Here is a 26966-nt window from a genome sequence, read left to right on the forward strand (position 1 = left end):
ATCTGCATACCAAGTGCTCTGGTTAGCCAACAAATCTTGAATTCAAATCCAAACAATGGAATGAAAGTCTTTCTGCATTGGTTACACATTTTTAAAACCGGGGCAGCCATAACCTAAATTACAAGTCTCGTCGTTGTAACCGAGGAAATGTGCTAATATGCACACAGTAAGGTTCAAAGATAATAACCAGTTTATCTGATTTATGGTTGAGTGACACGTGGTGGCCAAAAGTATTTCTGCTCTTTGAAGAGTGGCATGGGGTCTTTTGTCCATCTCACGGGGCAGACAGCAAGATAGCTTCCCCAATAATGCAACACTCCCTCAGTAGTGCACTGGACTGTCAGCCTGAATTTTGTGCTCATCGCTGGGGAAGGAATTGAACAAAAAACTTTCCATGTGACAGGTGACTAACCGTTGGGATTGAAGGCAGACAAGTCTGCAGGGCCTCATGGCCCACATCTTAGGGACTTAAAGGAAGTGGCAGCAGAGAAGGTGGATCTATTTGTTGTAATGTTCCAAAGTTCCCTGGAAAGGTTCCAATGGATTGGAAAAATGCTAATGTAACGCCCTCATTCAGAAAAGGGAGGCAGGCAGAAAATAAGAAACTATAGACCAGTTAGTTTAACATCTGTCGTTGGGAAATTCAAAACGCAATCCATCAGACTTTTTGGACACTAAGGGGCAATTTAGCATGGCCACTCCATCTAACCTGCACATCTTTGATCTATGGGAGGACACCCACGCAGACACTGGGAGAATGTGCAAACTCCACACAGGCAGTCACCCAAGGCTGGAATTGAATCCAGGTGCTGTGAGGCAGCAGTGTTAACCACTGTGCCACTGTTTTATGATGGGTAAATAATGTTTGAAAAATTTGCAGGAGTTCAAGATGTAACAAGCCAAGTGGATAATGGACATCCTGTAGTTGCATAGCTGTGCTTCCAGAAGGCATTTGATCTAGTATGCAGGTAACAAGAAAGGCAAATGGAATTTTGGCCTTTATAGATAAAGGAATAGAGTATAAAAGTAGCAAAGTGGTGCTGCACTGTACAAGGCATTGGTGAGACTGCACCTGGAGTACTGTGCACAGTTTTGGTCCCCTTATTTGAGGAGGGATGTAGTTGCATTAGAGGCAGTTCAGAGGAGGTTCACTAAATTAATTCGAGATAAGGGGTTTGCCTTGTGAAGAGAGATTCAGCAGTTTAGGCCTATACTCTATCTAGTTTAGAAGAATAAGAGATCTAATTAAGGTATTGAAAAAATTGACGTAAAGCAGATACTTCCTCTTGTGGGGAAACCTAGAAGAGTTTCTAAGGGGTAGCAGATTTAAAACAGATGAGGAAACTTAAACACCTTGCTGAACTGCAATGGTCCGGAAAACATCCAGTGATAGCCCAGGCACTTGCGGCATCTGGTTTTGTACCAGAGTATGAAACACTATAGTTTTTCAGCACCATCCTTGTATAGATATGGCACTGCCTTGTCATCATGACATGCCTGCATATGGTAGAATTTACAGTGCAAAAGGAGGCCATTAAGCCCACACCTCTATCCTATCCCCATAACCCCACCTACCCTTTTTTGGACACTAGGGGCAATTTATCATGGCCAATCCACCTAACCTGCACATCTTTGGACTGTGGGAGGAAACCCACGCACACACGGGGAGAATGTGTAGACTCCTCACAGACAGTGACCTAAGCCGGGAATCGAACCTGGGACCCTGCAGCTGCGAAGCAATTGTGCTAGCCTTATAACAAAGTATAAAATATGTTTTACAAACCCCAAAACTATGTGTTTAATTAGACTGTCAAAACCATCACCAAAAGACACTTTCTCTTAAAGCCCAAACTCTAATCCGACAAGAATATGCTCAATTAAATATAAAGAATAAAATGGTAAATTTAAACTTTATAAGTTACGAAAATGAACACAGCATATTAAGCATGGTTTAAATTAGCTATGCTTTGGGGAGTCATTGAATTAAAGCTCCCTCCTGGCCTTTTCTCATTAGAACGGAGAAGGATGAGGGGCGACTTGATAGTTTATAAGATGATTAGGGGAATAGATAGAGTAGGCAGTCAGAGACTTTTTCCCCGGGTGGAACACACCATTACAAGGGGACATAAATTTAAGATAAATGGTGGAAGATATAGAGGGGATGTCAGAGGTAGGTTCTTTACCCAGAGAGTAGTGGGGGCATGGAATGCACTGCCTGTGGAAGTAGTTGAGTCAGAAACGTTAGGGACCTTCAAGTGGCTATTGGTTAGGTACATGGATTAGGGTAGAATAATGGAGTGTAGGTTAACTTCTTAAGGGCAGCACGGTAGCATTGTGGATAGCACAATTGCTTCACAGCTCCACGGTCCCAAGTTCGATTTCGACTTGGGTCACTGTCTATGTGGAGTCTGCACATCCTCCCCGTGACTGCGTGGGTTTCCTCCGGGTACTCCGGTTTCCTCCCACGGTCCAAAGATGTGCAGGTTGGGTGGATTGGCCATGAAAAATTGTCCAAAATTCTATGATTAACCTAGGACAAAAGTTCGGCGCAACATCGTGGGCCGAAGGGCCTGTTCTGTGCTGTATTTCTCTAAAGAATGGGGACCGGCTAGGACAGGCAGAGAGACAAGAGCAGTAACAGATTTTAAAACGATTAAAATTAGGTCAAAATTGTGGCTAGAGTAAGAAAGCAAACTTCATAAAGCTCTATCAGCAGGAACCACATTTAGCCAGCGCCTTTTCTTCCAGCCACACAGTGATCACTAGGAAATGGAACAAATGATCTAGGAAGCACACTGATAGGCTCTTGAATTCCAATTTCTCCACAATGCACAAGATAGTGGTTGCATCTTTCTGGAGGCAGGTTTTTTGCAGAGAAGTTAAAGAAAATCTCAGTACCAACCTCTTCCACACTTTGAAACAGATTAAAAGCAGATTACTATATTCTGAATTATTTTAAGTATGGAAATTAAAGTTTTGTGCGGTAAATTGGATTGAAAAACCCACTTACCACTGGAGGGCGTCTGATTTGCCGACTGGAGTCTTGCCCGTCTCTGAAGTGCAAGCTGTTTGTTCCTTTCAATCCTAAACTGCTGTTCCTCAGACAGTGTGCTTGAGCTAGGAGTCGATTCTGCAACTGGTTGGTCAGGCATTGAATTGAATGAAGTTTCTAAGTTATCAATTTGGAGTCCATCCTCATTCTCTACAACTGTAATTAAATGTTATTTTAGAGAAGAATTTTACGTCACTTTAGCATAGCTCTCAGAAACTGACAATCCTGCTTCAGTAAATAATAATAATCTTTATTATTGTCACATACATTTACCGTGTAATGAAGTTACTGTAAAAAATTCCCTCGTCGCCCCACTCCGGCACCTGTTTGGGTACACGGAGGAAGAATTCAGAATGTCCAATTCACCTAACAAGCACGTCTTTCGGGACTTGTGGGACAAAACCCACGCAGACACGGGGAGAATATGCAGACTCCGCACAGACATTGACCCAAGCCGAAAATCGGACCGGGGTCCCTGGTGCTGTGAAGCAACAGCTACTGTGCTGCCCTTTTCCAGAGAAAAGTTGAATTCACAGACCAAGTTGCTAATTCTGTCCTTATCTGACAACTTAGAACAGGGCCCATTACTAGTTGCCATCTCTTTTTTTCCCTTCCCTCGACCAGAGAGAATATATGAGTATCAGTGCATCAGAACAGCACAAGGCCCAGCAGTGGTGCTCTCACACTGAATAGCTCACAGCTATTCTCAAGCTTTACACAATGGCCACTTTTGGGACATCGGGTGCCTACAAGAATGGGCTTTAGCAGAGTGGAGAAACAAACTGTGATAGTGGATTCCACATTTAAAACCACAGAGTCCTGGTGGGTAAAGGCAGTGTCTGAAGTATATTAAGTCACAAAGATGGAAAATAAAAACCAACTCTAATTTGAAAGGCGTTTCTGGTTGTCACGGCTGTATTGGTCTCTGCTCCCCAGGACTGGGTAGTGATCCCATTCCAGCTGCGAAGTGTTCTTGTTGATAAGTTCATACAAGATTAAATGTTAGAGACTCGGGACTGAAAGCAAGAGAAATAATTTTAATAACAGGGCTGAGAGACTGAAATGCGCTACTAGTGATTGAAGTGGAGACCCTGTTACCATTTAACAATCAGATTGGAAAGGGAAATAAAGGCACACTTAAGTAGAGGATAAACACCACATACTGGTTCAGCCAAGTGTGCTGGTTTTCACGTTGCAATTTGCGTGTCCAATTCAGTTTATGGTTAATTCAATAAAGAAATAGCAATCTGAGGCAAGTTATCAAAGAACAGTGCAGCACAGAAACAGGCCCTTTGGCCCTCCAAGCCTGTGCCGACCATGCGGCCCGTCTAAACTAAAATCTTCTACACTTCCAAGGTCCATATCCCTCTATTCCCATCCTATTCATGTATTTGTCAAGATGCCCCTTAAATGTCACTATCGTCCCTGCTTCCACCACTTCCTCCGGCAGCGAGTTCCAGGCACCCACTATCCTATGTGTAAAAAAAAATCTAGCTCGTACATCTCCAAATCTTGCCCCTCGCACCTCAAACCTATGCCCCCCAAGTAATTGACCCCTCTACCCTGGGAAAAAGCCTCTGACTATCCACTCTGTCTATGCCCCTCATAGTTTTGTAGACCTATTATCAGGTCGCCCCTCAACCTCCGTCGTTCCAGTGAGAACAAACTGAGTTTATTCAACCTCTCCTCATAGCTAATGCCCTCCATACCAGGTAACATCCTGGTAAATCTCTTCTGCACCCTCTCTAAAGCCACCATATCCTTCTGGTAGTGCGGCCACCAGAATTGAACACTATACTCCAAGTGTGGCCTAATTACGGTCCTATACAGCTGCAACATGACTTGCCAATTTTTATACTCAGTGCCCCGGCCAATGAAGGCAAGCATGCCGTATGCCTTCTTGACTACCTTCTCCACCTGTGTTGCCCCTTTCAGTGACTTGTGGACCTGTACACCTAGATCTCTCTGACTGTCAATACTTTTGAGGGTTCTACCATTCACTGTATATTCCCTACGTGCATTAGACCTTCCAAAATGCATTACCTCACATTTGTCCGGATTAAACTCCATCTGTCATCTCTCTGCCCAAGTCTCCAAATTACCTAAATCCTAAATACTCTGACAATCCTCATCGCTATCCGCAATTCCACCAACCTTTGCGTCATCCACAAACTTACTAATCAGACCAGTTACATTTTCCTCCAAATCATTTATATATACTAAGAACAGCAAAGGTCCCAGCACTGATCCCTGCGGAACACCACTAGTCACAGCCCTCCAATCAGAAAAACACCTTTCCATTGCTACTCTCTGCCTCTATGACCTAGCCAGTTCTGTATCCACCTTGCCAGCTCACCCCTAATCCCGTGTAACTTCACCTTTTGTATCAGTCTGCCATGAGGGACCTTGTCAAAGGCCTTACTGAAGTCCATATAGACAACATCCACTGCCCTACCTGCATCAATCATTTTTGTGACCTCTTCGAAAAACTCTATCAAGTTAGTGAGACACGACCTCCTCTTCACAAAACCGTGCTGTCTCTCACTAATACGTCTATTTGCTTCCAAATGGGAGTAGATCCTGTCTCGAAGAATTCTCTTCAGTAATTTCCCTACCACAGGCTCACCGGCCTGTAGTTCCCTGGATTATCTTGCTACCCTTAAACAAACGAACAACATTGGCTAGTCTCCAGTCCTCAGGGACATCACCTGAAGAGAGTGAGGATCCAAAGATTTCTGTCAAGGCCTCAGCAATTTCCTCTCTAGCCTCCTTCAGTATTCTGGGGTAGTCCGTCTCAGAGCATCCGCCCATAAGCAGCCCTCTAACTCCCCACCAAGCTCCTCCTCCCATTTGAGTTTCAGTTCCTCGGTCTGGGGACTTATTTACCTTAATATTTTTCAAGATGCCCAACACCTTGCCTTTTTAGATCTCAATGTGACCTAGGCTATCTACACACCCTTCGCCAGACTCAACATCCACCAATTCCTTCTCTTTGGTGAATACTGATGCAAAGTATTCATTTAGTGCCTCACCCATTTTCTCTGGCTCCACACATAGATCCCTTGCCTATCCTTCAGTGGGCCAACCCTTTCCCTGGCTACCCTCTTGCTTTTATGTACGTGTAAGAAGCCTTGGGATTTTTCTTAACCCTATTTGCCAATGACTTTTCATGACCTCCTTTAGCCCTCCTGACCCCTTGTTTAAGTTCCTTCCTACTTTCCTTTTACTCCACACAGGCTTTGTCTGTTCACAGCCTTCTGGCCCTGACAAATGCCTCCTTTTTCTTTTTTTTAAACAAACAATTTTATTGAGGTATTTTTGGCCTTGTAAACAGCAACAATATACTGTAGTGTGCAAACATCAATTTAAAAAAAAACAAACATAGTGCACATAGCAACTCCTCTCTCGCAAACAAACCCACCTATTAGAACATAGAACAGTACAGCACAGAACAGGCCTTTCGGCCCTCGATGTTGTGCCGAGCAAGGAGCACCCTACTCAAACCCACGTATCCACCCTATACCCGTAACCCAACAACCCCCCTCCCTCCCCTCCCTCCCCCTCCCTCCCCCTCCCCTCCTCCCCTCCCCTCCCCTCCCCCCCTCCTCCCTCCCCTCCCCCCCTCCTCCCTCCCCTCCCCCTCCTCCCCCCCTCCCTCCCCCTCCCCTCCCCCTCTCCCCCCCTCCCTCCCCTCCCCCCCTCCCCCCCTCCCCTCCCCTCCCCCCCTCCTCCCTCCCCTCCCTCCCCTCCTCCCCCCCCCTCCTCCTCCCCTCCCTCCCCCCCTCCCCCCCCCTCCCTCCCCCCCCTCCTCCCCCCCTCCTCCCCCTCCCTCCCCCCCCCCTCCCTCCCCTCCCCCCTCCCCTCCCCCCTCCCCTCCCCTCCCTCCCTCCCCCCCTCCCCTCCCTCCCTCCCCCCCTCCCCTCCCTCCCTCCCCTCCCTCCCCCCCCCCTCCCTCCCCTCCCCCCCTCCCCTCCCCCCCCTCCCTCCCCCCCTCCTCCCCTCCCCCCCTCCCCTCCCCCCCCTCCCTCCCCCCCTCCTCCCCTCCCCCCTCCCCTCCCTCCCCTCCCTCCCTCCCCTCCCTCCCTCCCCCCCTCCTCCCCTCCCCCCTCCCCTCCCTCCCCTCCCTCCCTCCCCTCCCTCCCTCCCCCCTCCCCTCCCCCCCCTCCTCCCCTCCCCCCCCTCCTCCCCTCCCTCCTCCCCTCCCCCCCCTCCTCCCCCCCTCCCCCTCCCCTCCCCCCCTCCCCTCACCCCTCCACCTCCCCCCCTCCCTCCTCACCCCCTCCCCCCCCCTCCCCTCCCCCTCCCCCCCTCCCCCATACTTCGGTCTTTGGGGGTTCTGAGTCCCTCCGGGCCAACAGTATTCGTCGCCGGGCTACCAGCGAAGCAAAGGCCAGAACGTCGGCCTCTATCCCCTCCTGGACTCCCGGATCTTCCGAGTCCCCAAAAATTGCCCCGTCTGGACTCATCGCCACCCTTGTTTTCAGTACCTGGGACATGACATCCGTAAATCCCTGCTAGTATCCCCTGAGTTTTGGACATGCCCAGAACATGTGAACATGGTCCGCTAGTCCTCCCCCACATCTAGCACACTTGTCCTCCAGCCCAAAAAATTTACTCATCCTGGCCACCGTCATGTGGGCCCGGTGGACGATCTTGTACTGAATCAGGCCGAGCCTGGCACATGTTGCGGTTGCGTTTACCCTCCTCAGAGCGTCTGCCCATAAGCAGCCCTCTAACTCCCCACCAAGCTCCTCCTCCCATTTGAGTTTCAGTTCCTCGTTCTGTGTGTCCTCTGCTCCCATAAGCTCTATCCAAGACTCTCCCCTCTCTTACCTCTCCCCTGGAATCCTGGATCCACTTCGGTGGAAGGCGTGGAAAAGACCTGTCTACATCCGAAATCCCGCACCTGCAAGTACCGAAAGTCATTCCCCCCTCGCCAGCCCCCACCTCGCCAGCCCGAATTTCTCCTCCAGCGCCCTCATGCTCGAGAACCTCCTTTCCAGGAACAAGTCGCCCATCCTTCCCATCCCAACCTTCCGCCACTCTCGAAACCCACCGTCCATTTTCCCCGGGGCAAATCGGTGGTTGTCACATATTGGGGACCAGACCGACGCTTCCACTTCCCCCGTACGTTTCCTCCATTGGCCCCAAATCCGCAGAGCCGCCACCACTATAGGGCTGGTGGAGTACCTGGCCAGCGGGAGCAGCAGAGGAGCCGTGACCAGGGCTGCCAAGCTGGTGCACCTGCACGAAGCAACCTTCACCCGCTCCCAAACCGACCCCGTACACACCATCCATTTCCTTATCATGGCTATGTTAGCCACCCAGTGGTAGTTGCTGAGGTTCGGCAATGCCAGTCCCCTCACTACCGTTCCTTTCAAGCATCCCCTTCTTTACCCGTGAGGACTTCCCCCGTCCAAACAAATCCCAGGATGATTTTATCGGTCCTTTTAAAGAAGGACAGCGGAATGAAAATAGGGAGACACTGAAAAATAAACAGGTATCTCAGGAGGATCGTCATCTTCACCGTCTGCACTCTCCCCGCTAGTGACAGCGGGAGCGCATCCCATCTCTGAAACTCACTCCTCATTTGCTCCACCAGTCTGGACAAGTTCAACTTGTGTAGCCTGTCCCAGTCTCGCGCCACTTGTATCTGTAAGTACCTGAAATTGTCCCCAACCAGCCTAAACGGCAGCTCCCTCAGCCTATTCTCCTGACCCCTCGCCTGCACTACAAACAACTCGCTCTTTGCCACGTTCAATTTCAACCCCTAAAACTGGCCAAATTCCCTTAAGATTTCCATAATCCCGTCCATCCCTGCCACTGGATCCGACACGTATAAAAGCAGGGAGATTGGCCTAACTTCATTGTAACTTCATTGAAGCCTACTCGTGACAATAAGCGATTTTCATTTTCATTTCATTTCTATAGGACCCACATGCTTCCAGATCTTTATCCTGTTTCACTATCAGCGAGATGGTGGCTTGCGACATCGTCGGGGTAAAACCTCGTTAAACACCCTAACTAGCACCGGCCCCATTAACTTTACCCGAGAACTTTTTGTAGAACTCCACTGGATACCCATCCGGCCCCGGGGCTTTACCCGACTGCATGGCCTTCAGGCCCCCCATTACTTCTTCCGCTCTAATCGGGGCTCCCACCCCCTGCCCACTTTTCGGAAGGTCAGCCCATCTAAGAAGCGCCTCATCCCCTCCGGCCCCGTGGGGGGTTCTGAGGTACAAAGCCTGCTGTAAAAGTCCCTGAATACCTTGTTCAGTCCTGCAGGGTCCCCAACCCGGTTTCCTTCCCCGTCAGCTACCTTGACGTTCCTATTTCCCTGGCCGTCTCCCTCGTCCTAAGCTGCTGTGCAAACATTCTCCTGGCTTTCTCCCCATGTTCATAAACCGCGTGCCCCTTGCCTTTCTAAGCTGCTCCATGGCTTTACCTGTAGATAGCACCCCCAACTCCGCCTGCAGTCTCCGTCGTTCCCCAAGTAGCTCTGCCTTCGGGGACTCCGCATATTCCCTGTCCGTCCGTTTAATCTCCTGCACCAGTCTGTCTATCTCCGCCCTGTCCGTTCTGTCCCTATGGGCTCGAATTGAGGTCAGTTCCCCTCTCACCACCGCCTCAGCGCCCCCCAGAGCTCCGCTGCTGAGACTTTCCCTGTATCATTGACCTGCAGGTAGTCCTGCATGCATTTCCCCACTCTCTCACACACCCTCTCATCTGCCAACAATCCCACCTCTAACCTCCCTTGTGGGCGCTGGTAACTTTCTTTTCAGACCTGCAGGTCGACCCAATGTGGAGCATGGTCCGAAATAGTGATCGCCGAGTATTCAGTATCCTTCACCCCCTCCAGAAAATCCCTGCTCATAATAAAGAAGTCGATTTGAGAATAAACCTTGTGAATATGTGAATAAAACGAGAACTCCTTCCCCGTCGGCCGTCTGTCTCTCCATGGGTCCATACCCCCATTTGCTCCATAAACCCTCTCAGTTCCCTTGCCATTGCCGGGACCCTGCCCGTTTTGGAACCGGTCCAGGTCGGGATCAAGGACTGTATTAAAGTCTCCACTTTAGCTTGTGCGAGTCCAAGTCGGGAATTTCCCAGCAGCCTCATGATGAAATCTACATCACCCCAGTTTGGAGCGTATACATTCACTAGGACTACCCTCACCCCCTCAAGCTTGCCACGGACCATGAGAAATCTGCCACCCCCATCCGCAACTGTGCTGTCCGCCTCAAATTGAACCCGTTTGTTAATCATGATCGCGACCCCTCTGGTCTTAGCGTCAAGCCCCAAATGGAAGACCTGGCTAACCCAGCCCTTCCTTAAACTAATCTGGTCCGCCACTTTCAAATGTGTCTCCTGCAGCATAATTGCATCCGCCTTCAGAGCCCGGAAATGCACGAACACACGTGCCCTCTTGATTGGCCCGTTTAGCCCTCTAGTGTTCCAGGTGATCAGCCTGGTTGGAGGGCACCTTGCCGCCGCCCCCCCCCCCCCCCCCCCCCCCCCCCCCCGGCGATAAACCATCTCCCTTCTTGGGCCCACCCCTAGTCCATGTGCCACGCCTCCCCTGGTCCGCCTCCTGGCAGCTCTCAACCCCGATCTCTTCACTGTTACCTGGTTCAGTTCCCTCCCTCGTCAGCAGCTCCTTTTTCTTTTTGACGAGGCCCACAATATCTCTTCTTATCCAAGGTTCCCGAAATTTGACGTATTCATCCTTCTTCTGCACAGGAACATGCCGGTCCTGAATTCTTTTCAACTGACATTTGAAAGTCTACCACATGTCAGATGTTGATTTACCCTCAAACATCCGCCCCCAATCTAGGTACTTCAGTTCCCGCCTAATATTGTTATAATTAGCCTTCCCCCAATTTCAGGGGGCTAATCTCGCAGCAAGGATCGTGCTTTCAGCGCAGGGCAACAAAATTATCTTTTTATAAAAGTTAAAGAACGCACACCGGGAACACCTTCATGTCAGGTCCTCTAATGCAACTCTGTTGTTATGTAAAATATTGGACAAGGCATATCCTATAATGATAATACCGTGCAGAGTTTTAACCTCAATTGACCTATGACAGTACTCTCGACAGTTAAACCACTAATTGCATCACATGCAAAATGTGACCAGTGGAGCTGTGTAGTCCCTACCCTCACAGGAGAGAGCAAAAAAAAAAAAAGGTTCTAAATTAACATAAATCTTTCTATGATCTGGGCACAAAACAATAACCACCGGAACGGAGTGACTCTAATTCAACAATGTAGTAAGTAGAAAAATAAATGATGTTTCAAATAAATTGAAATGTGTCGCTTTTCAGTCACGTACAGAAAAAGTATTTGTTCCGGTTGAACCTCGGATGGTTAGGGGCTCGGCGTTTAGGGAAAAACGACTTAAATTGAAAGATGGACTCAATGCCCCTTTCTTCTATCTGCACTGACCTTGCATTTGCAATAGCTCCTCCTTTCACAAATATGTCCTAATTAATGTTGGACATGTAATAACTTGTGCAAAAAGGTGGCAGCCAATATGAGCACAGCAAGGTGCCACAAACAGCAATCGAAGGTGCAGGAGAAAGTGGGAAGAGACTTTTTTTAAATGACACAGTGTTTGATTTTGTTTTCTATGCAATGTTTCACAGGTTTTAATTAATGTTGTAAACCCTGGCTGCATTGCTAGATTAGACATGAAGAGCGAAACAATCACACCTTTCACACACGACAGAGTGGGATTAGGGAGGTCTAAAAACATTTCTGTATATCCCAGGACGTCACTTTTTCATGGGCAGGAAATTACATTATTGCTGCATCACTAAAATCAAATATAAAATAGCAACACTACCCAGTCAATATAAGCCTCGCAAGCCTGGAATTAATGCTCTAAATTCCTTTAAAAATTGCTCCAGTGTCGTGCTGGCCCTCTGTAGGGGCCAGAATTAGACGTGGGAGCGGCCCATTCACACTGTCGTAAAACGCGACGGCTTTTACGGCAGCGTGGACACTCTCCCGCGGGATTAGAGAATCCCGCCCTAGAATTCTAAAAAGCAAATGCAGTGGAAAATATCAACATCAAGTATAAACCTTAGTTCTGAATCAACCTTATATTTACTTTAAGACAGCGTATAAAAGGAGTTGCTATTATGTCCCATTTGAATCATAAAGTTTCGAAATAAAGTTTGAACAGGGATTTGAAAGGAGCACTTGCCTTCGTTAGAAATAAAGTCGTCATGTGTAATGGGGATGTCAAGTCGAATTTTCTTTAAGCAGGTCTAGAATGAAGAAAATGACAAATATAAACTGCAGGCAAGGTCACGGAGCTGAAACTTCCAGACTGCCTCGCTCTTCCCACAGGTAACACCTTCCACTGCTCAGCGTTCCCAATCTATTCGCTTTTGATTTTAATATTGTTGATTTGTAAATGAACAAATACAAAATTCAATCTCTGAAAATGATGTTATACATGAGGAGGTTTCCTCAAGATCTGGCCCATTGTTCAGTTGACGAATTAAAGTTTATTAAAAAAAAAGAGAATTTGCAGAATGGAACTGGGAAACTTTAGAAACTCGCTCCGGAGCCACCTAGTGGCTCAAGATTCCAACCACAGGCTGACAATTGGCAAAAAAAAATGAATGGGAAATGTTGACCCACCAGTTTACAATAGCAAATACTGACAAAACAAACCTTCTTTAAAAATAAATTTAGAGTAGCCAATTATTTTTTCCAATTAAGGGGCAATTTAGCATGGCCAATCCACCTATCTTGCACATCTTTTGGGTTGTGGGGGTGAAACCCACGCAGACACGGGGAGAGTGTGAAAACTCCTCACGGACAGTGACCCAGAGTCGGGATTCGAACCCGGGTCCTCAGCGCCGTAGGCAGTAATGCTAACCACTGTGCCCCCGTGCTGCCCCTGACAAAACAAACCTGACCCAAATCATAAGAGGCAATGAAATGTTCATGGGGACAGAAAAATAAAGAGCAAGGGAAATTGTGCGTAGCTACAGGGGAAGTTGACACCATATTACACAGCAAATACAGATTGTCCTGCATTCAGCAGCATAGTTGTTCCATTTGTTATCTAAAAAGAGGAGGACATGTGGAAAAGGTTTTAAATACAAAAACTGACAACTTCCTGGGATGGAAGAAAACAAAACCAGATCCACAGCAACCTTTAGCCTGCCGTCTGAATGGAAATGAATTACTCACACAGTTAGATGCTCTTGTCGACACAAATTCCCCTTCTTAACCATGGGAGCGGCTTACAAAGTCTTAACTAAAGATCAAAAATCACCAGTATCATAACGTTAGCACGCAGGAATCCCATCTCACACTCCATTCAGGACAAGCAGTGGCAAAGTTGGTACACTGAAGGAGGTGGGGCGGATCCCAAATGTCACAACGGCCAATTAATGTGCCTCCTGGCAAAGAACAGAAGTCGTCTTCTTCGTGGTCAGTTCCTCAGGGTCGAGGATGACCCGCTTCCGCTCCGCGGTGGGTTCTGCGGTGGCCGAATCGTCCAATCCTGGGTCCGCAGACTCTGCCACAGGTTTGGGAGGTGGGTGGGTGGGACGCTCTAGATTCTGCGCCCTCCATCTGCTGTTTACACTTGGCCTCCGCGTGCTCCACCCTGCGACGCCCGAGGTGTTTGGCACCTTCACGGATGCTTCTTCTCCAGTTTGTGCATTCTAAGGCAAGCGATTCCCATGTGGGGATGTTGTAGTTATTTAGGGAGGCTTTTAGAGTCTCATTCAGAATATCGTTTCCTCTGCCCTAGTGATCGCTTTGCGGAGCTCGGAGCAGAGCACTTGTTTCGGGAGTCTTTATGTCGGCATACTGGCATCGCAGCTTGTTGAGCGTGACCTGTGCCTCGATACTGGGGATATTGGCCTGGGAGAGGACGCTCATATTGGTACGCCCATCCTGCCAGTGGATTTGCAACGTTTTACGGAGGCAGCATTGTTTTGGTTTTATAAATGTAGAGTACCCAATTTGTTATTTTCCACAATTAAGGGGCAATTTAGCGTGGCCAATCCACCTACCCTGCACATCTTTGGGTTGTGGGGGTGAAACCCACGCAGACACGGGGAGAATGTGCAAACTCCACACGGACAGTGACCCAGGGCCGGGATTCGAACCCGGGTCCTCAGCAAAGTAGGCTGAAGTGCTGACCACCGTGCCACGTGCCACCCTTGCATTGCTGATATCTGTCCAAGGATTTGAGGTGTTTGCTGTACAATGTCCATGTTTCTGATGCATACAGGAGGGCGGGGACCACAGCTGCTCTGTAGACCATGACCTTGATACTGGGTTTGAGATCTTGGTCTTCGAATAGTCTACTCAGAAATCTGAAGACTGCACTGCGCATTGGAGTCGGAATCGATGTTGGATTTCATCGTCAATGCTCACACCAAGAGGAGGCTCCCAAGGTCTGAGGAATGATCCACATCCAGGGACTCACTGTGGATCTTGCTGATCAGGGGGCAGTTGTGTGGCAGGAGCGAGCTGGTACAGAAGCTTCACCTTCTCGATGTTTAGTCCGAGACCCATTCGCTCAGCCTTGGTGAATGCGTCGATGGTTTGTAGCTCGACCTCTGAGGGTGCACACACAGGCATCGTCTGCGTACTGCAGCTCGATGAGATAGATGTTGGAGTGGTCTTGGTTCTGGCCTAGAGGTGTCGGAAGTTGAACAGTTTCCCGCGTGTCCAGTAGGTTAGCTCCACTCCAGCGGAGAGCTTTAGGGTGATGGGGCAGACTGTTGCTGTGAGGAAGATGGAGAAGAGCATTGGTGCGATGACGCAGCCTTGTTTGATGCCGGTTTGCACAAGTGTTGGATCTGTAGTGGTCCCATTGGCGAGGATCACGGCTTGCATGTCATCGTGTAGCAGGCAGAGAATGGTGACAAATTTCTGCAGGCAGCTGAATTGGAGGAGGATACTTCACAATCACCACAATCCTGAATTGTTTCACTCTCTGAAGACCATGACCATTGAACCTCTTGTTGGGCGAAAGCCGCTCTGAGACTCAGGGAGGAGCTCTTCAGCCAATGGGAGGAGGCGGGTGAGGAGGATTCGCGCAATGACCTATCCCGTGGTGGGAGAGTAGGGCAAAAAGAACAGAAATGCTGTGTTTGTGGATGGTAGACGTGATTTGTATGGTTGAGCGAGTTGCTTGGAATTATACCCAATCTATAAGTTTGCGGATGATACGACTGTGGTGGGCCATATCTCAAACAACGACGAATCAGACTACAGAAGAGAGATAAATCACTTGATTGCATGGTGTACGGAAAACAACCTCTTTCTAAATGTCGGAAAGACCAAGGAACTGATCATTGACTTCAGGAAGTGTAGCACGACACACACTCCCGTCTACATCAATGGCTCCGAAGTGGAGATGGTTGATAGCTTTAAGTTCCTGGGGGGTCACCATCACCAACAGTCTGTCCTGGTCCACTCACGTTGATGCAACAGTCAAGAAAGCCCAACAATGTCTCTACTTCCTCCGGAAGCTAAAGAAATTTGACATGTCTGCATCGACTCTCACAAACTTCTACACCCCGGACAGGCGCCGGAATGTGGCGACTAGGGGCTTTTCACAGTAACTTCATTGAAGCCTACTCGTGACAATAAGCGATTTTCATTCATTTCATTCAGATGTGCCATAGAGAGCATCCTGTCCGGCTGCATCACAGCCTGGTATGGCAACTGCTCGGCCCAAGATCGCAAGAAACTGCAGAGTGTGGTGAACTCAGCCCAACGCATCACACAAGCTTGCCACCCTCACATTGATTCTGTCTACACCTCCCGCTGCCTCAGGAAGGCAGACAGCATTATCAGAGACCCCTCCCACCCAGGCATTGCCTTCTTCCAGACCCTTCCATCAGGCAGAAGGTACAGAAGTCTGAAGACCCGCACATCCAGACATAGGAACAGCTTCTTCCCCACAGCTACAAGACTCCTCAACGACTCCTCCTCTGACTGATCTGTTCCCTGTAAAAACGCTACTCACAACGCCCTATGCTGCTCTTGCTCATGTATTTGCTTTGTTTGGCCCCTTGTTCCGCACTGTAACCAATCACTGTTTGTCGATGTACCATTTGTCAATGTACTCTGTTGATTATTCTTTTTGTCTACTATGTACGTACTGTGTACATTCCTCGGCCGCAGAAAATACTTTTCACCGTACTCCGGTACATGCGACAATAAATCAAATCAAATCAAACGTCAAGACATACACAAGTAATCAACAAACATACAAGGAAATTATACCAATTGGCAGATGCCTGGAATTACAAATTAACTAGCAAATAGCAATGGGATTAACAATTAATCTGGCAATGGTTGAGGAATAAGCATTCACTTGAACAGATAGAATTCTCCGACAAAGAGTGCCATACCTGTCCATGACATGATTAGTGTTATTATCGCACTTCCTCCTTCCTCTGACAAGAATGAAAGCGTGGGCTGTTCATCTCAGCACATAACAATTCTACCAACACCACTCACTAACCAACATTAACAGTACTGCAACGGATTTACTCACACCCAACATCTTTCTGAAGCAATCCAATCCAGCGTTTGCTGCCGAATATGAAATGGTATACGGAATCAATTGTTTAAAAAACAAAATAAATTTTTGGAAACAACTGCATCCCAATTAGATGGGGAGATGAAACTTGAAACTTGCAATATTGAAAAGATACCTGAACTTCTTTTTTACCGCCCAAGGCCTCCACTTTGTCAATGAAGTCTTCAAATTGTAATTTAGGGTACAGTCTATGAGCCCAATGCTCCATGTGCCAGAGGAGAGTCTTCACGTCGTCACTCTTAACAAAAGTGGAGGAAATAGGAGAACAAAAAAAGAAACATGAGGTGAACTGTGTACAGGATTAAAAACCAAAATCACATACAATGTCAGAAATACAGGTCGGGGGGGGGGGGGGGGGGTCAGAAATTTCTGCCCATAGTGTCAGCTCAGATGGGAAATGCAGAGTGAAGCCCACTGGTTGTGTTGACTGCATTCCTGCCCTATTTTTTGACACTTTGCAAAAAAAAACAAAGTGTTGGGAAATCCCGCTGGCGTCGAGGCCATTTTGGGTCACCCGCTCAATTCTCTGCCCCCCTCCCCAGAAATCTGGGCAGAAAATTCCCCCCAATAGGTCAGGGGAACAATTTGCTGCCCAGCAGCATAATGGAGGGATTTTGACTTGGGTGGGGTCTGAATGGCAGAAATTCCTTACCATTGAAAATTTCTAGGGCGGCATGTGGCGCAGTGGTTAGCACTGCAGCCTCACGGCGCTGAGGTCCCAGGTTCGATCCCGGCCCTGGGTCACTGTCCGTGTGGAGTTTGCACATCCTCCCCGTGTCTGCGTGGGTTTTGCCCCCACAACCCAAAGATGTGCAGGGTAGGTGGATTGGCCACGTTAAATTGCCCCTTAATTGGAGAAAAAAATAATTGGATACTCTAAATTTATTTTAAAAAATACATCTTTTAAAAACAAACAAAAACAATTGAAAATCCCTTTTGTAATCTACACAATGCCAAAATGAGTTAACCACCACCATGTCCAGAGCAATCAATCAACTCAGAAACTTGACTAAATGCAACCCTGTAAGATGTCGAACGGAATGATATTGACGCAATCCTATTTCCATATATGGTTTAGATCCTCAATGGAGAATCATAACAGTGCAGAAGGAGGTGTCTCCCCCCACCCCCCCCCCCCCCCCCTCCCCCCCCTCCCCCCGGGGCCAAGGTCCGCTCCCTTGCCCTATACCTGTAACATAACCTGCACATTTCTGGGAGAGGCAATTTAGCATGGCCAATCCACCCAACCTGCACGTCTTTGGACTGCGGGAGGAAACCGGAGCACCTGGAGGAAACCCACGCACACACGGGGAGGACGTGCAAACTCCATACGGAGAGTCACCCAAGGCTGGAATTGAACCAGAGTCCCTGGGGCTGTGAGGCACTGTGTCACCGTACTTAAAATGATGACATCGATATGTACTTCAGTGCCTGTGAAGGAGTGACGCACTCGTCTGTAATTTTCATTCAATATTCCTTTTAATATCCCATCCAGCACCACTTCCCAGTTACATGTTGAATTTGTTTACCTATTTTGGTTCCAACACGATTGTCACGTTTGCATGGTTTTAACTTGATTAGTTTACAAATGGATTTTGTGATACGTCACATCACTTTACGGATGATGAAATGAAAATCGCTTATTGTCACGAGTAGGCTTCAATTAAGTTACTGTGAAAAGCCCCTAGTCACCACATTCCGGCGCCTGTTCGAGGAGGCTGTTACGGGAATTGAACCGTGCTGCTGGCCTGTCTTGGTCTGCTTTAAAAGCCAGTGATTTAGCCCAGTGTGCTAAACAGCTGTGGAGATGCCGGCGTTTGATGCCACTTTACGGAGACATGGTTACAAGGAGATCAAAACTGGGAACTTAATATTCAGGGATATTTGACTTGTTGGAAGGACAGGATAGAAGGAAAAGTTGCTGGGGTAGCACTGTTAATAAGGGATAAAATGATGACACTTGTGAGAAGATCTAGATCCTGATGGTGAGAGTCCATTTGGGTGGAGGTAAAAAACAGAAAGGGAAAGATAACATTGGTAGGAATAGTGTATAGACCCCCAAACAGTAGCTACATTGTAGGAAAGGGTACAAATCAACAAATAGTAGGAGCATGTAAAAAAAAAATGGAGCAATTATGGGTGTCTTTAATCTTTATGTTGGTTGGGTTAACAAGTTGGAAAGGGAGCTATGACAACAAATTCATAAGAGTGTATTAGGGATAGTTTCCTGGAGCAGTATGTCATGGAGCCAACAAGGGAACAGGCCATCTTGGATCTGGCAATGGGTAATGAGAGACGTTTAATAAACGACCTCAGAGTAAAAGATCCCCAAGGAATTAGTGATCATAACATGATAGAATTTAATATTCAGTTTGAGAGTGAGAAACTGGAGTCGTAAACAACTGTGTTTAACTTAATAAAGTGAATTCCAATGAAATGGAGATAGATTAGTTAAAATGGAATGGGCGGATAGATTAGCAGGAAAGACAGTAAACAAGCTGTGTTAAGACATTGAAGGAGGTAATTCGTGACTCTCAGCAAACATAAGGAGGAAAGATTCTAAGGTAGGAATAAACCAACAATGGCTAACCAAGGAAGTCAAGGAGAATGTTGAAAGAAAAAGCATATAAGAACATAAGAACTAGGAGCAGGAGTAGGCCATCTGGCCCCTCGAGCCTGCTCCGCCATTCAATTAGATCATGGCTGATCTTTTGTGGACTCAGCTCCACTTTCCGGCCCGAACACCATAACCCTTAATCCCTTTATTCTTCAAAAAACTATCTATCTTTACCTTAAAAACATGTAATGAAGGAGCCTCAACTGCTTCACTGGGCAAGGAATTCCATGGATTCACAACCCTTTGGGTGAAGAAGTTCCTCCTAAACTCAGTCCTAAATCTACTTCCCCTTATTTTGAGGCTATGCCCCCTAGTTCTGCTGTCACCCGCCAGTGGAAACAACCTGCCCGCATCTATCCTATCTATTCCCTTCATAATTTTAAATGTTTCTATAAGATCCCCCCTCATCCTTCTAAATTCCAACGAGTACAGTCCCAGTCTACTCAACCTCTCCTCATAATCCAACCCCTTCAGCTCTGGGATTAACCTAGTGAATCTCCTCTGCACACCCTCCAGCGCCAGTACGTCCTTTCTCAAGTAAGGAGACCAAAACTGAACACAATACTCCAGGTGTGGCCGCACTAACACCTTATACAATTGCAACATAACCTCCCTAGTCTTAAACTCCATCCCTCTAGCAATGAAGGACAAAATTCCATTTGCCTTCTTAATCACCTGTTGCACTTGTAAACCAACCTTCTGTGACTCATGCACTAGCACACCCAAGTCTCTCTGAACAGCGGCATGCTTTAATATTTTATCGTTTAAATAATAATCCCGTTTGCTGTTATTCCTACCAAAATGGATAACCTCACATTTGTCAACATTGTATTCCATAAGGAGGCAAACGTCAGTGACAGCCCAGAAGACTGGGATAAATTCAGAATCTAGCAAAGGAGGACTAGAAAGATAAGAAAGGGAGACAATAAACTAAGGGGACAAACTAGTGAGGAACATAAAAACTGACAATAAGAGCTTCCTTAAATACATAAGAGAGAGGTCAAAGTGAACATCAGCCCCTTAGAAAATGAATCTGGAGAGATAGATATGGGGAACAAGAAAATGGCAGAGGAGTTAAACAAATAGCTTTTTTATAATAATCTTTATTGTCACAAGTAGGTTTACATTGACACTGCAATGAAGTTACTGTGAAAAGCCCCTAGTCGCCACATTCCGGCGCCTGTCGGTTGTATTAATCTTTATGGTGGAAGATACTTCAAACATCCCATTAACACTAAAGAATACGGAAGGGGGGGGGGGGGGATCACCATCACTAGAGAAATAGTATTAGATAAACTAATGGGGCTAAAGGCAGATAAATCCCTTGTCCCTGATGACTTGCATCCTAGGATCCTAAAAGTAGCTACAGAATTGGTGGATGCATTAGTTGCAATTTTCTATAACTCCTTGGATTCTGGCGAAGTACCGGAAGATTGGAAAACTGCCAATGTGACACCCCTATTCAAAAAGGGGGGAGGCAAAAAGCAGGTAACTATATGTCAATTAGCCTAAAGCCTATTGTTGGGAAAATGAGGAATCTATTTTTAAGCACAATTGGAAAATCAGAATCTAATCAAGCAGAGTCAGCATGGCTTCATGAAAGGGAAATCATGTCTGACTAATTTATTCGAGGTTTTCGAGGCAGTCTCAACCAGAGTGGATAGAGGAGAACCAGTTGATGTGATGTATTTGAGCTTCCAGAAGGCAACCAACAAGGTACCTCACAAGAGCCCATGTGATGGAGGTGGTATATTGGCATGGATAGAGAATTGGCCAATGGACAGAAAACAGGGAGTGAGGATAAGGGGTTCTTTTTCAGGTTCATAGAATTTACAGTGCAGGAGGCCATTCAGCCCATCAAGTCTGCACTGGCCCTTGGAAAGAGTACCCTACTTAACCCCACACCTCCACCCTATCCCCGTATCCCCACTTAACCTTTTTTGGACACCAAGGGCAATTTAGCATGGCCAATCCACCTAACCCGCACACCTCAGTCTTAAATTGGCTCCCCTTTATTCCGAGACTCTGCCCTCTGGACTCCCCTGGACTCCTAGACTCTCCCATGAGGGGACACATCCTCTCATCATTTACCCTGTTGGCCCCTTAAGAATCCTGTATGTTTCAATGAGACCTCTCATTCTTCTGAATTCCATTGAGTAGAGTCCCAACCTGTTTAACCTTTGCTAATATGACAGTCCCCCCACACCGGGGATCATCCTAGTGAACTTTCTCTAACCCACCTCCAATGAAATAATATCTTTCCCTAAATAAGTGAATCAAAACTGCTCGCAGTGCTCCAGATGTGGTCTCACCAGTACCTTGTACAGATGCAGCAAGACTTCTCGACTCTTATACTCCAACCCCCTCGAAATAAGGGCGGTAATTCTAAATGGTCTTCCTGATTACCTGCTGTACCTGTGTGCTGCTAGCTTTGTGTTTTGTGCACAAGTACCCCCAAGTCATTTTGTGTTGCGGCTTTCTGCATTTTTTCTCCATTTTAATTAATAGTCTGCTCTTTAGTTCTTCCATCCAAATTGAACAACTTCACATTTTCCCACACTGTACTCCATTTGCCAACCTACTTCCCATTTAACCTATCAATATCTCTTTGCAAACTGTCTGTATCCCTCTTGCAACTTGCTTTTCCACCTATTTTGGTGACATCTTCAAATTTGGCTTCCTTCCTCCAAGTCATTAATATATATTGTAAACTGTGCCAGTCCCGGCACTGGTCCCTGTGGAACCCCACTGGTTACAGGTCACCACGGGCAGCACGATAGCATAAGGGCAGCACGGGAGCCCAGTGGTTAGCACTGTTGTTTCCCAGCTCCAGGTTCCCAGGTTCGATTCCCAGATTGGGTCACTGTCTGTGTGGAGTCTGCACGTTCTCCCCGTGTCTGCGTGGGCTTCCTCCGGGTGCCCCGATTTCCTCCCACAAGTCCCGAAAGACGTGCTTGTTAGGTGAATTGGACATTCTGAATTCTCCTTCGGTGTACCTGAACAGGTGCCAGAATGTGGCGACTAGGGGCTTTTCACTGTAACGTCATTGCAGTGTTAATGTAAGCCTACTTGTGACACTAAACATTATTATTATGAACATGTAATGAACACATTGCACTGCTTCTAGCATATACTGCTGCATAATCATTGTGGTATTAATTCATGCTTTAGAACTTTACTGAGGAGAAAGTCACACGTAATTCAATCCAAGTGGCTGTAACAGTAATTGAGACACTGTGCATCATGATAGTGTCCTGGAAAATGAAGGGATCAGTACTCCCACGTCAAAAAGGGAAAAAACTGAATATATTGAATTCTGCACAGAACTTGGCGCTGAGGTTTCTGGGCAGTCAGGTCGGACATGACTCACGATAACTGCCTGTGCTCCAATTATCCACAAAGCCCATCAATATTAAATATTCATGCAACAACCAAGAGCTCAAAGGACTAACAAAACTGCATTTGCATCTGCAAAAGATTCAGAGTCAATGAACGCTGCTTTAAACATGCTTAATTTGCACTCCTCATTTGTGCCTCCAGCAATGTCAGTGAGAAGTTTGAGCTGCTGTTTTCCAAAGTGCAGCCAACTCGCCGGTCAGATCTGACAAATAATAAACAATAGGCAAGGTGCTATAGGATAACAGACTCCTGTAGAACTGCCTCGTTTCAGGGAGCTAATGCTCCGGAAAGAAGGACTGGTGCACAGAAAACACAAACATTTCAAATTACAAATATAATGATATTTTTCTATGACTTTCAAGCAGTATCATGGGAGAAAGTGTACACATGTTGCAGAGAAATCTAAACTGGTCAATCTGGTGGCCGTGAGAAATATCAATGAAACAGGAAGAAGTCCCTTTCACAGACTGAATGCAGAGTCATGTTCATTGGGTAGAAAGGGTGTCGCGGTAGCACAGTGGTTAGCACTGTTGCTTCACAACGCCAGGGACTTGGGTTTGATTCCTGCTTGGGCCACTGTCTGTGCGGCTGCACGTTCTCCCCGTGTCTGCGTGGATTTCCTCCGGGTGCTCCGGTTTCCTCCCACAGGTCCCGAGCTGTTAGGTAATTTGGACATTCTGAATTCTCCCTCAGTGTACCCAAACAGGCGCCGGAGTGTGGCGACTAGGGGATTTTCACAGTAACTTCATGGCAGTGTTAATGTAAGCCTACTTGCGACGATAATAAAGATTATTATAAGAACAAGTTGCATTTATATAGTGCCCTCACAGAGTAAAACACAATTAAAAAGCGCTTCACAGGAGCATTATCAAACCGCCGCTCATGATGTTAGAACAGGTGACATAAAACTTAGTCAAAGTGGTAGGTTTAAAGAAGAGTTTTGAACAAGGAGAAGGGAAGATCGAGGTAAAGTGGTTTAAGGCAGCAATTGAGCCCAGGCAGCTCATGGCGATTGATAAAATAGAGGATGAGAAAGAAGTCTGGGATTTTGGGAGGTTTGTGAGGCAAAAGGTAGAGGTAAGGCCACGGAGGGATTTGAAAATACGGATAAGAATTTTAAACTCAAGGCATTGCCAGATTGGGAGACAATGTGGGTCAGAGAGGAACTTTTATTCTTCCGGCTTACCTCATGTCCTTTGCCTTTAAATCGAACGTCAGTGAACAAATTCCGTAGGGCTGGCAACCCTCGCTCTGAAGTCAAACTTTTAATATATAGAAAGATTTAGTAAATCTCAGGTCCAAAAAGACTGTAGATCACTAGATGCATAATAACACCTGCTAATCCCAGGCCACAACCCAAAGATAAGGTAACAAAGCAACGGCAGTCACAGGAAATAAAGAGTGAGAGACAAGTGGAACATTTGGGCCCCATGAGTGCTGGCAGGAGGGGACGCAGCGGAGCGAGGCGGTGGAGGGGACGCAGCAGGGGGGTGGTGTGGGAGGGGACGCAGCGGAGCGAGGCGGGGGAGGGGACGCAGCAGAGCGAGGCAGAGGGGAGGAGTCAGCGAGGCGGGAGTGAAGGGACACAGCGGAGCGAGGCAGAGGGGAGGGAACGCAGGGGGGGGAGGGGTCGCAGCGGGGGTGGGGACATGGACGGGGACGGAGCAGGGGGGTGGTGTGGGAGGGGACGCAGCGGAGCGAGGCGGGGGAGGGGACGCAGCGGAGCGAGGCAGAGGGGAGGGATCGCAGCGGGGGGTGCAGCAGGGGGGAGGGGACGCAGCGGAGCGAGGCTGGGGTGAGGGGTCGAAGCGGAGCGAGGCCAGGGGAGGGGATTCAGCGGGGGGGGGGGGGGGGGGGGGTCGCAGCGGGGCGAGGCAGGGAGGAGGGGAAATCAGCGAAGCCAGGCTGGGGGGGGGGGGGAGGGGGGGGGGAGATGTGGGAGGAGATGCGGGGGGGGGGGGCACACACAGCGGAGCGAGGCGGGGGAGGGAACGGGGCGAGGTGGGGGAAGGGGATGGGGCGAGGCAGGGGGTGGGGTCAGAGTGAGGCGGGGGGATGGGACGCAGCGGAGCGAGGCGGGGGAGGGAACGGGGCGAGGCGGGGGAAGGGGACGGGGCGAGGCAGGGGGTGGGGTCAGAGTGAGGCGGGGGATGGGACGCAGCGGAGCGAGGCGGGGGAGGGGACGCAGCGGAACGAGGCGGGGGAGGGGACGCAGCGGAACGAGGGGAGGGAACGGGGCGAGGTGGGGGAAGGGGATGGGGCGTGACGGGGGAGGGGGACGCAGGGGAGCGAGGCGGGGGAGGGGACGCAGCGGAACGAGGCGGGGAGGGGACGCAGCGGAACGAGGCGGGGGAGGGGACGCAGCGGAACGAGGGGAGGGAACGGGGCGAGGTGGGGGAAGGGGATGGGGCGTGACGGGGGGAGGGGACGCAGGGGAGCGAGGCGAGGGGAGGGAACGGGGCGAGGTGGGGGAAGGGGACGGGGCGAGACGGGGGGAGGGGACGCAGGGGAGCGAGGCGAGGGGAGGGAACGGGACGAGGTGGGGGAAGGGGACGGGGCGAGAGGACGCAGGGGAGCGAGGCGGGGGAGGGGACGGGGCGAGGCAGGGGGTGGGGTCAGAGCGAGGCGGGCGGGATGGGACGCAGCGGAGCGAGGAGGGGGGAGGGGATGCATCGGAGCGAGGAGGGGGAGGGGATGCAGCGGAGCGAGGCGGGGGAGGGGACGGAGTGAGCCGGGGGAGGGGATGGAGCGGAGCGAGGTGGGGATGGGACGCAGCGAGGCGGGGGGATGGGACGCAGCGGAGCGAGGAGGGGGGAGGGGATGCATCGGAGCGAGGAGGGGGAGGGGATGCAGCGGAGCGAGGCGGGGGAGGGGACGGAGTGAGCCGGGGGAGGGGATGGAGCGGAGCGAGGTGGGGATGGGACGCAGCGAGGCGGGGGGATGGGACGCAGCGGAGCGAGGCGGGGGGGCTTAAGGGGCAATTTAGCATGGCCAATCCACCTAACCTGCACATCTTTGCATTGTGGGGGTGAAACCCATACAAACACGGGGAGAATGTGCAAACTCCACACGGACAGGGACCCAGAGCCGGGATCGAACCTGGGACCTCGGCGCCGTGAGGCTGCAGGGCTAACCCACTGCGCCAGCGTGCTGCCCCATGTTTGTCTGTCTCATGTGTGTGGGTAGAAGGTGGGACAGTAAAAAGGGAGAAAAGGTTAGCTTGCTTGTTATTCAGTTGCATTTCCTGCATATTTCATAATTATTTGTGTTTTAAATAAACAGCAATCATGTTTACATTTACAAACCTGGTGACAGCAATTATTGGGCAGCCGAGGGCCAAAGACCTTGGGGAATTTTTGTAAGAAATATTTGTTAATTCACTTGTGACTCTGGGTCAAGTGGGGCTGGAATTCACTATGCACTTGCCCAGGACATCCCACACACCGCCCAGTAACTGCTGCTGAAATGGCTCGCAGCAATAAATAGGCATGGGCCGAATGGACCATTTCTCCCAGCCTATCAGCACGTCAGGAAGAACAGTCCAGGGAATAGTAGATGTTAGATAGAAGCACACTCTGTGCCATTCTCTGATAACGTGGAGTAGTTTCTGCAAACAGCTGATTCTATTGCCAACTCCCCAAGACATCTGGATAGAATTTTTACTGGCAGTTTTCAAAACAAGATGCTCATTGCTCCAAATGACACTGTGTTTGTAAGAACATAACTAGGGGCAGCACGGAAACACAGTGGTTAGCACGGCTGCCTCATGGTGCCGAGGTCCCAGGTTCGATCCCGGCTCTGGGTCACTGTCCGTGTGGAGTTTGCACATCCTCCCCGTGTCTGCGTGGATTTCACCCCCACAACCCAAAGATGTGCAGGGTAGGTGGATCGGCCATGCCTTAATTGTAAAAAATGAATTGGATACTCTAAATTTTTTTTAAAATAGGAACGTAACTAATTTTTACCCACAGGGGGCTTGGGCAGGTCACGTAATAAGAAATGAGAGATGCCACCAAGTCTCTACATTGCTACAAGCATTACCAGGGAACTGATTCTGTCAACAACACGGGTCGCACAAAGCAAAACAGCCACTTCAGTAAAGTTGAGAAGGTTAATTACCGCTGAGCATCCAACTTAGGCTGTGGTCTTCTCACAACTTTCCGGAGAACAACAGGCTCGTTGGACTGATTTCTGTCTTGTCTGCCTTCCCCTGCCGAGAGGTTAAAAACAAAAACAAATCATATAATATCAGGTGCACAGTGCAGTGGCTAGATTACTGGACTAAAGGTCCAGAGAACATTAGCTCA

At 48.7% G+C, this 26966-nt stretch overlaps 1 protein-coding gene across 1 annotated transcript in view; it reads right to left on the reverse strand.

Moving 5' to 3' along the window:
* The window catches only part of tipin (timeless interacting protein), a 32652-nt gene that overhangs the window by 1500 nt on the left and 4186 nt on the right, over positions 1 to 26966 (reverse strand). The window contains exons 3-7 of the mRNA XM_038812990.1: positions 26779 to 26869; positions 23846 to 23921; positions 16759 to 16881; positions 12261 to 12324; positions 3011 to 3208 (exon numbers count right to left, since the gene is read on the reverse strand). Of these exons, the coding sequence (XP_038668918.1) occupies positions 3011 to 3208; positions 12261 to 12324; positions 16759 to 16881; positions 23846 to 23921; positions 26779 to 26869 (552 nt within the window). The remainder of the gene's footprint in view (positions 1 to 3010; positions 3209 to 12260; positions 12325 to 16758; positions 16882 to 23845; positions 23922 to 26778; positions 26870 to 26966) is intronic.

Source organism: Scyliorhinus canicula, chromosome 12 (assembly GCF_902713615.1).
Source record: "Scyliorhinus canicula chromosome 12, sScyCan1.1, whole genome shotgun sequence".
Lineage (NCBI taxonomy): Eukaryota > Metazoa > Chordata > Chondrichthyes > Carcharhiniformes > Scyliorhinidae > Scyliorhinus > Scyliorhinus canicula.